Here is a 9,708-nt window from a genome sequence, read left to right on the forward strand (position 1 = left end):
CGTTGGGTGTTTTACAGCGGGAGCAATAATTATTTGATCCCTTGCTGGTTTTGTAGGTTTGGCCACTTACAAAGAATGGAACTGTGTAGAATTTTAATCATAGGTACATTTTAACATTGAGAGACAGAATATCACAAAATAATCCACAATAACAACATCATATACATTTTATAAATTTAATATCATATTTTCACATGAAATAAGTATTTGATCCATAGAACAATAGGACTTAATACTTGGTGGAGAAACCATTGTTGGCAAGCACAGAGGTCAGACGTTTTGTTGTAGTTTTTCACCAGGTTTGCACAGATCTTGGGAGGGATTTTGGTCCACTCCTCTTTGCAGAATCTCTCCAAATCTTTAAGGTTCTGAGGCTGTCGCTTGGCAACTCAAAGCTTCAGCTCCCTCTACAGATTTTCGATGGGATTTAGGTCTGGAGACTGGCTAGGCCACTCCAGGACCTTAATATGCTTCTTTTTGAGCCACTCCTGTTGCCTTGGCCGTATGTTTTGGGTCATTGTCATGTTGGGAGACCCATCCACGACCCATTTTCAGTGCTCTCACTGAGGGAATGAGGTTGTCACCCAATATTTCCTGGTATATGGCCCCATTCATCCTCCCCTCGATACGGTGAAGTCGTCCTGTCCCCTTAGCTGAGAAACACCCCCAAAGCATAAGGTTTCCACCTCCATGCTTCACAGTGGGGATGGTGTTCTTGGGGTTGTACTCAGCATTTCTCTTCCTCCAAACACGGCGAGTCAAGTTGATGCCAAATAGCTCTATTTTGGTCTCATCTGACCACATCACCTTCTCCCAAGCCTCCTCTGGATCATCCAGGTGTTCTTTTGCAAACTTCAGACGGGCCTGTACATGTGCTTTCTTCAGCAGAGGAACCTTGCGCGCGCAGCAGGATTTTTTTAATCCTTCACGGTGTAGTGTGTTACTGATGGTTCTCTTCATGACTGTGGTCCCAACTGCCTTCAGGTCATTGACAAGCTCCTCCTGTGTAGTACTGGGCTGATCCCTGACCTTTCTCATGATCATTGATATCCCTCGAGGCGAGATCTTGCGTGGAGCCCCAGACCGAGGGAGATTGGCGGTGACTTTGTGTTTCTTCCATTTTCTAATAATTGCTCCAACAGTTGTTAACTTCTCACCAAGCTGCTTGCTTATTTTCTTGTAGCCCATCCCTGCCTTGTGCAGGTCTACAATTTTGTCCCTGATGTCCTTAGACAGCTCCTTTGTCTTGCCCATGGTGGAAACGTTGGAATCTGATTGATTGTGTGGACAGGTGTCTTTTATACAGCTACATAACGATGTAACGAGTTGACACAGGTATTTTGGGTTATGAGTTGAGATTAGGAGTGCTTCTTAATGGAAAACTAACTGGTCTGTGGGAGCCAGAATTATTGCTGATTGGTAGGGGATCAAATACTTATTTCATGCAAAATTCCGATAATACATTTATAAAATTTATATGATGTTGTTATTGTGGATTATTTTGTGATATTCTGTCTCTCAATGTTAAAATGTGATTATGATTAAAATTCTACACAGTTCCATTCTTTGTAAGTTGGCAAACGTACAAAATCAACAAGGGATCAAATAATTATTGCTCCCACTGTGTATGCACTGCATACAGTCACTGCCCTGCAGTGCAGAATCTATGCCTCTGCATTAAATCTTCTAGAATGTCTATTGTTGTCTATAGAATGTCTATGTCTATGTCTAAGTCGGTGCTCTACAACTCAGACTGCTTGCCATGACCAGTACCCTGCGTCCTCAGCACAAATACGTCTGCGTGATCACTGGCATGACGAGCAAAAACGAATCTCAAAGAGTCACTCACTGCCATCCAGCCAACAACTTTGGCGGCTCAACTGCAGTCTCTCTCAGGGAACAGACCAAGTACTGTGACTCACTTCCTGTCTGTCCCTGTTGACTTCCTGTTCCACAGCAAGCGAAGGGAGGCTTCGCCATCATCCTGATGGCGCTGTACTGGTGCACAGAGTGTCTCCCCCTGGCCGCCACTTCCCTGTTGCCCGTCATACTCTTCCCGATGATGGGCATCATGACATCAACCGAGGTAAGCCCCGCCCACTTAACGGGTTACCTTTTCGACAGTTACTGACCACAGAACTGAGTCAGTTTAATGGGTCAGATACTACATCTACTGACCCCAGGACTGGATCATATCGTTCGGTTGGTCGTTATAGTTACAGGTAGCTAGATACAGTTACTATGGCTGGGCCAGGCCTATGGGACCTCTGCTGTCTGCTGTTGCATTTACTGACTGTACTGCCCCCCCTCCCCCAGGTGTGCATGCAGTACCTGAAGGACATTAACATGCTGTTCGTGGGGGGGCTGCTGGTGGCCATCGCGGTGGAGAACTGTGACCTGCACAAGCGCATCGCCCTGAGGGTCCTGCTCATCGTGGGTGTGCGGCCAGCCCTGTAAGAGCCTCACCTTTCTCACAAAATATCTCTCCTCTGCTGCAAACAAGCTGGTCATGAAGCTGGTCTAGCTGGGTATGAGCTGGTCAACCAGCATGGCCAAGCTGGTCATAAAGCTGGTCTAGCTGGGTATGAGCTGGTCAACCAGCATGGCCGAGCTTTTCTCTCTCCCTCCCCCCCACTCGCTCCTCTCCATCTTTCCCCCATCCCCCCATCCCCCCCCCCCCCATGGTATGAGGAAAGGTTAAAGGTCACGGCGCTGTCCCTGCAGGTTGATGGTGGGCTTCATGAGTGTGACGTCCTTCCTCTCCATGTGGATCAGTAACACAGCCACCACCGCCATGATGCTGCCCATCGCCCACGCCGTGGTGAAGCAGCTGAGCGACACCGAGGCCCAGGCCGACGCTCGTGAGCTGGGCCTCGACAACCAGGCCTTCGACAAGAGCGAGGTGGACGACAGGAAACGGGCCAATACCTTGGAGATGAAGGAGCAGCTTAGTGACTGCAAACTGGCCGTGACACCCCAGGACAAAGGTCAGTCTGCGTCTCCTCCTCTCCCTTCTCCCCAGCTCAGGCTCATTCCACTTCTTTGCCTCCTTCTTCCTTTCCTTGCTCCTTGCTCCTTGCTCCTTGCTCCTTCCTTGGTTGCTAGCTCCACCCATCGGGTGAGGCAGGAGAGGGAAGGGAGAAAAAGGAGGGGAAGACGGGGGAATGGAGAGAACGTGAATTAGGCAAACGGAACGTCCTCGTTCCTTCACAAGCGAGAGGTGGATCCGCAGGTCAGTTACAGACGTGGCAGATTGGGAGAGGTGGATCCACAGGTCAGTTACAGACGTGGAAGATTGGGAGAGGTGGATCCACAGGTCAGTTACAGACGTGGAAGATTGGGAGAGGTGGATCCACAGGTCAGTTACAGGCGTGGCAGATGGGGAGAGGTGGATCCACAGGTCAGTTACAGACGTGGCAGGTGGGGAGAGGTGGATCCACAGGTCAGTTAGATGTGGCAGATGGAGAGAGGTGGATCCACAGGTCAGTTACAGACGTGGAAGATTGGGAGAGGTGGATCCACAGGTCAGTTACAGACATGGCAGATGGGGCGAGGTGGATCCACAGGTCAGTTACTTCTGTGTGATCACCGGCATGACAAGCAAAAAATAATCTCAAAGAATCCTCACTGCTATCCAGCCAACCACCTTGGTGGCTCAATTGCAATCTCTCTAAGGGAACAGAACAAGTCAAATGAAAAACAGAATGTGCAATTGCTGAATTAAGTTTCTTAAAGGAGCAGCCGTCTCAGAGATACTGCGACTCACTTCCTGTCTGTCCCGTTGACTTCCTGTCCCACAGGAAGCGACGGGAGGCCTCCCCCCCCAGGGTGCTCTGTGGAGGCCGGAGTGAGCGAGGAAGAGAGGAGGAGCAAAGCGAGGGAGGAGAAGTACGAGTACCTGTCCAAAGGCCTCAGCCTGTGCGTGTGCTACTCGGCCAGCATCGGGGGCACGGCCACCCTGACCGGGACCACCCCAAACCTCATCCTCAAGGGCCAGCTGGACGAGTACGTGGCCCCCCCCCCCACCCACAACTGGCAGGGATTGTGTTTTGGATAAAGTGTATGAGCCGCGGTACCGCAACAGGCTTAGATGCTGCAGACTTGCGGTTGCAGTTGTACACCGAGGACCGGGGTTCGATTCCCGGTCCTGCCAAAAGCCAAGTTTGGCCGGAGCCATTGGAGCAGCATAATTTGCTCGCTGCTCCAGAGGGAGGGACTTGGCAGGGTTAGCTGATCGCCGCACAATAAAGCACCTCGGGCGCCTCGGAATCACGGTCACGAGCATGAGACGAGACGGCTTGAAGAAGGCGTGTCGCTCCCCTTCAGGCTGCTGAGGGATGTTGATAGGTGTATCTAACACTCACTCTAATTGGATCAGATGGGGTACAGTTGGCTACCAAAATGGGAGAAAAATGGAAAAATCTGGAATAAATTTACAACAAGTGTTTTTCTTTACAAAAATGTATTTCAAATAATGACCCGTGTCTGACAAATGTGCTGCATCAGACCTGGGTCAGACCGGTGCAATGACAGATTTACCCTCACAGTAATGATGCAGTGTGTGTCTCTCTCACTCAGGATGTTCACTGAAAACAAAGATGTGATAAACTTTGCCAGCTGGTTCGCCTTTGCCTTCCCCAACATGCTGATGATGCTCATCTTGTCCTGGATCTGGCTGCAGGGCTTGTACGTGGGATTCAAGTAAGTGCCCCACCTACGTGTACCTGTCTTCACCCGACCTGTGTCTACCTCCACCTCCCTCTACCTCTCTCTGCCTCCATCTCTCTGCCTCCTGCTCTCTATGTACGATCCCCACCCACCACACCTACCACAGCTACCACACCTGCCTCTACTCCACCTGTCTCCAACCCAACTGAACGCAGCTTGAATCAGTAATCGATTGACAGATTGTCTTCCTCGTTGGTTGATTGACTTTGATTGGTTGACTGATTATCTTCCTGATTAGTTGACTGACTTTCTGATTGGTTGACTGATTGTCTTCCAGATTGGTTGATTGACTTTCCGATTGCTTGACCAATTGTCTTTCTGATTGGTTGATCGCCTGTGTTAATGTTCCATTGTTTGAGTAACTAATTGTCTTTCTGATAAGTTGGTTGTCTTTCAGATTGGTTGACTGATTGCCTTCCTGATTGGTGGATTGCCTGTGTTAATGGTCAATTGATTGGGTGACTGATTGACTTCCTGATTGGTTGATTGCCTCCATTAATGGTCCAATGGCTGATTAACTGATTGTCTGACTGATTCCACCCGCAGCCTGAAGAAGTCGTTCGGCTGCGGTACGAAGACCGAAGGAGACCAGGAAGCCTACGAGGTGATGAAGGAGGAGTACAGGAAGCTGGGCTCCATGACGTACGCCGAGATCAACGTCCTCTCCCTCTTCATCCTGCTGGTGGTGCTGTGGTTCACCCGTGAGCCAGGCTTCATGCCCGGCTGGGCCGGTCTGCTCTTCAACAAGGACGTCACGTGAGTCTCGCAGGCCTCGTGGTCTACATTACAACAGTACCAAATGCCCGCATGCGGTCTACAACCTTACGGAATGACAGAGACTGGTCTACCACTGTATTGGTTAACTGTGTGTGGTCTACATTACAACTGCACCAAATGACTGTGCGGACTGCATTACAACTCCACTGAAAGACTGTGCGTGTGGTCTACGTTACAACAGTACCAAATTCCCACATGCAGTCTACAACTACAACTACTGAATGACAGAGAGGACTACATTACAACTGAACTGAAGGACCATGTGTGGTCTGTTTCAGGTTTGTGACGGATGGTACGGTCGCCATCCTCATCGCCCTGCTGCTCTTCGCTCTTCCCTCACAGATAATAACGTGGGAACACAAGGAAGGTGAGCGCCTGGGCGGAGCAGATTTTGGGGCTGTGTCCCTCAGACAGCTGGGGGGGGAGCACAGAGATGAAGTTTGGGTGCGCTCGGTGTTCGGGGTTCCAAGCCATAGTGGCTCACCGAAGTTCTCACTCGTTGTATACCTGGTGCCAACCTAAACACTGATTCAGGGGTGACAAGCTCACCTGACAATGAACCAATAACATATGCACACCTGCAATCTGCATCACAACAAGAGGCTTCGTCGGCCCAAATGAAACTGTTTGACTGGCTACTTTTTTTTTCCATCGTCAAAGAAATCATAAAAATGCTGTTGAGATCCAAACATACTCTGTGAAGACTGCTCTGTGAGACTGGGTCTGAGACTCCTCTCCCCTCCCACCAGGTGAGAAGGTGAAGGCTCCCCCGGGCTTGCTCACGTGGGATGTGGTGCATAAGCGCATGCCCTGGAACATCATTCTGCTCCTGGGAGGCGGCTTCGCCTTGGCACGGGGCAGTGAGGTGAGGGGCGGGGCAACAGCGTGTGGGAGCGGGGCAACATGGTGTGTGGGTGGGGCAACGGGGTGTGTTGTGGGTGGAGCAGTGGGGAATGGGTGGGGCAACAGGGTGTGGGGGCAGGGCAGTTGTGTGTGAGGGCGGGGTAACCTGATGTGTGGGTGGGACCACAGAGTGTGTGGGCGGGGCAGTTGATGTGTGGGCGGGGTAACAGGGTGTGTGGGTGGGGCAACATGGTGTGTGGGCTGCTGTTGCCGTGCTTGACTGGGACCTCGAAGGTTGGTGGTTGAAGCCCTAGTGTAGCCATGGTAAGATCCGTGCAGCTGCTGGGCCCTGCTCTTAACCCCACATTGCCCGTGCGCAGGTGTCCGGTCTCTCCCAGTGGCTGGGCGAGAGTCTGTCCCCGCTGCAGAGCATCCCGCCGTTCGCCATCTCCGTGCTGCTCTGCCTGCTGGTGGCCACCTTCACCGAGTGCTCCAGCAACGTGGCCACCACCACCCTCTTCCTGCCCATCCTGGCCTCCATGGTACGGTCCGCACGCTCAGCCAGCTAAATAACTGTAGTGTAAGGTACAAATATTTCATTATGTGCAAGCTCAATATATGGGAGCTAGTTGATGACACATCGCTCAAGGTGATTACGCGACAATTCTATGGCAAGGTTGTCAGGACAACTGAGCCTGCAATGGGGTCAAAGTTCAGTACAATTTAAGTCTCAGCGATGAGCAGAAGGATGATAGCAACGACAACAAATTATTAGATGTTTGCTTTTCCAAAAGTTGGAATTATTTTGTTCATTAAGACCTGTTCAGAGGTATTTTGATACCCCAAAAAAGTAATAGTACCTTGTGGTGGCCCTTGATGTTCGCTGGCCCGAAAGGACCTGTTAAGTGGTAACCCACAAATGAGTGATTTGATTCATGACACTGTGTCTGTGTGTGTGTTTCTGTGTGTGTGTGTGTGTGTCTGTGTGTGTGTGTGTGTCTCCAGGCTGTGGCCATTAAGATCCACCCTCTCTACGTCATGCTCCCCTGCACCATCTCCGCCTCGCTGGCCTTCATGCTGCCCGTCGCCACGGCACCCAACGCCATCGCCTTCTCCTATGGGAACCTCAAGGTCATCGAGATGGTGAGGAAGACCCCGCCCCTCCAACCCTTCCATTTCATCATACCAGTTTATGTTGAAACTTGAAAATGATAATTCGTGATTTCTTTGTTTCTCCAGGCGAAGGCAGGCTGCATGCTCAACCTCATTGGCATCTTCACCATCAACCTGGGCCTGAACACCTGGGGGGTGGCCATGTTCGGCCTGGATGAGTTCCCCTCCTGGGCCAACGTCTCCATGAAAGACCTCTGAGGGGACTTCACCCCGGCAACTGGGCGGAGGAGGAGGAGGAGGAAGGGAGGGAGAAAGAGGAGTAGGGAGAGAGGGAGAGAAAGGGGTCTTCACCCTGGCAACCTGGAGGAGGAGAGGAGGAAATAGAGAGAGAGAAATTAATTCCCAGTGTGAGAGAGAACAAAATGATCCCCTCTCCACCATAATTCTCCCGCAGTATTTATTTTATTCTGTATTTATTTATAATTTTGTGGGGGGTTTCTTTAGCAAGAGCTAAAGATGTCTTCCTCTGCATAATGCTTATGGAACTGGAACTACAGGCTGCCAGCTCCGGTTCCCTGTGGGACTCCCTTAACCGCTGCACTTGAGCTGAAGAAGACTGAGCACGGACTGTTTCAGTACAATGGCCAGCTCTATCCATCGGCTGTGTGAAAAAATGAAGATGAAAATGTAAGTTCCGATACTCGCTCGGGATAAGAGCGTCTGCTAAATGAAGATGAACCCCACTCCGTCAGAGAATTCAGGTCTTCAGTGTTCTCCCGACCACGTCCCTCGCCTGCTTCTTCAGAACTCGGCTTCACTCTGTGCGCTGTGGAGAACGTGCAGCCCTTCCAGGCCTACCAGGGCCACGCGTGAGATGAGGCTTATTTTCGGCCATCTTTGTCAGGGTGGATGAATGAGGGAGGGAGCTCAACAAGGTCCAAAAAAAATAATTTAGTTTGATCCTTATGGATCACGAAATACGTATAAGTATATGTAAAATGTCCATAAGATTTTTTTTAATTTGCCCTCAGGTTTTGAGGAATGCACTTTAATGCATGTGCAGTTTATGTTTATATGTTTTATGTTTTTTATGTTTTTATTTTTAATGTTGGTTTGCTAGCAGCACAAATATCCCCAACACATTCTGGTTTCTTGTGTCAGAATAACACAATCTCAAAATGTCCATAATTTCCCACAGAATGTGATGCTCATAAAGTTTTATCATTTTATACGAATAGTAATAGTTGTGTTCATCATGAAACTGATGTTTTTTTATCGACGTTTAAACATTTGTTTGGATTGTTTCTATTGTATTAAATGCTGACTTTGAAGACATTTATGAAGTGGTACTTATTATTTCTGGCTACATATCTCACTACATTTTAGTGTACCAGTTTTTCTTTGTGCGCAAGTGTGAGTGTGTGTGTGTGTGTGTGAGTGTGTGTGTGTGTGTGCACGAGTGTGTGTGTGTGTGTGTGTGTGTGTGTGTGTGTGAGTGTGTGTGAGTGTGTGTGTGCACGAGTGTGTGTGTGAGTGTGTGTGTGTGCACGAGTGTGTGTGAGTGTGTGTGTGCACAAGTGTGTGTGTGTGTGTGAGTGTGTGTGTGAGTGTGTGAGTGAGTGTGTGTGTGTGTGAGTGTGTGTGTGTGCACGAGTGTGTGTGTGTGTGTGCGCACGAGTGTGTGTGTGAATGCGTGTGAGTGTGTGTGTGTGTGTGTGAGTGTGTGTGTGTGTGCATGAGTGTGTGTGTGTGTGTGTGTGTGTGAGTGTGTGTGTGTGTGCGCACGAGTGTGTGTGAATGTGTGTGAGTGTGTGTGTGTGTGTGTGTGAGTGTGTGTGTGCATGAGTGTGTGTGTGTGTGTGTGTGCATGAGTGTGTGTGTGTGTGTGTGAGTGTGTGTGTGTATGCTGTGTGAATACCCCTGGTGTGTGGGTGTGGGTATACTGTCCCTACATGATGACAGGTGACTGACTCCTACAAAAATATATATTTTGCCAACTCTCCTTTAGGCCTGGAGAACGTGAAGGGACTTCATTCAGAAGGGATTTATTCAATTAATTGGTCCATCAAAACTCTTTCATATTTGACCACTTGAAAGAAATGCTGCACAATAACATTACAACGTTGCAGGTTGATTATATATATGAATAAATATAAATATATATTGCAAAGACCACAAAAGCTATCGTATTTTATAGCACGTTCTCTGCAGCAGAGAAACATGTTGGGAGAAACTAGATAGAATAAC

General features: G+C 49.4%; 1 protein-coding gene across 1 annotated transcript; it reads left to right on the forward strand.

Annotated features, from left to right (window-relative positions):
* Positions 1–1,972: 1,972 nt before the first annotated feature.
* Positions 1,973–7,719, forward strand: LOC133132906 (solute carrier family 13 member 2-like). The gene is made up of 11 exons (XM_061248709.1): positions 1,973–2,086; positions 2,317–2,453; positions 2,725–2,997; positions 3,853–4,005; positions 4,579–4,701; positions 5,275–5,484; positions 5,784–5,872; positions 6,255–6,370; positions 6,729–6,890; positions 7,354–7,491; positions 7,588–7,719. Exons 1-11 carry the CDS (start codon positions 1,988–1,990, stop codon positions 7,717–7,719), a joined length of 1,632 nt encoding a protein of 543 aa, XP_061104693.1. The 5' UTR covers positions 1,973–1,987.
* The last annotated feature ends 1,989 nt before the right edge of the window (positions 7,720–9,708 follow it).

The sequence above is a fragment of the Conger conger genome, chromosome 7 (assembly GCF_963514075.1).
Source record: "Conger conger chromosome 7, fConCon1.1, whole genome shotgun sequence".
NCBI lineage: Eukaryota > Metazoa > Chordata > Actinopteri > Anguilliformes > Congridae > Conger > Conger conger.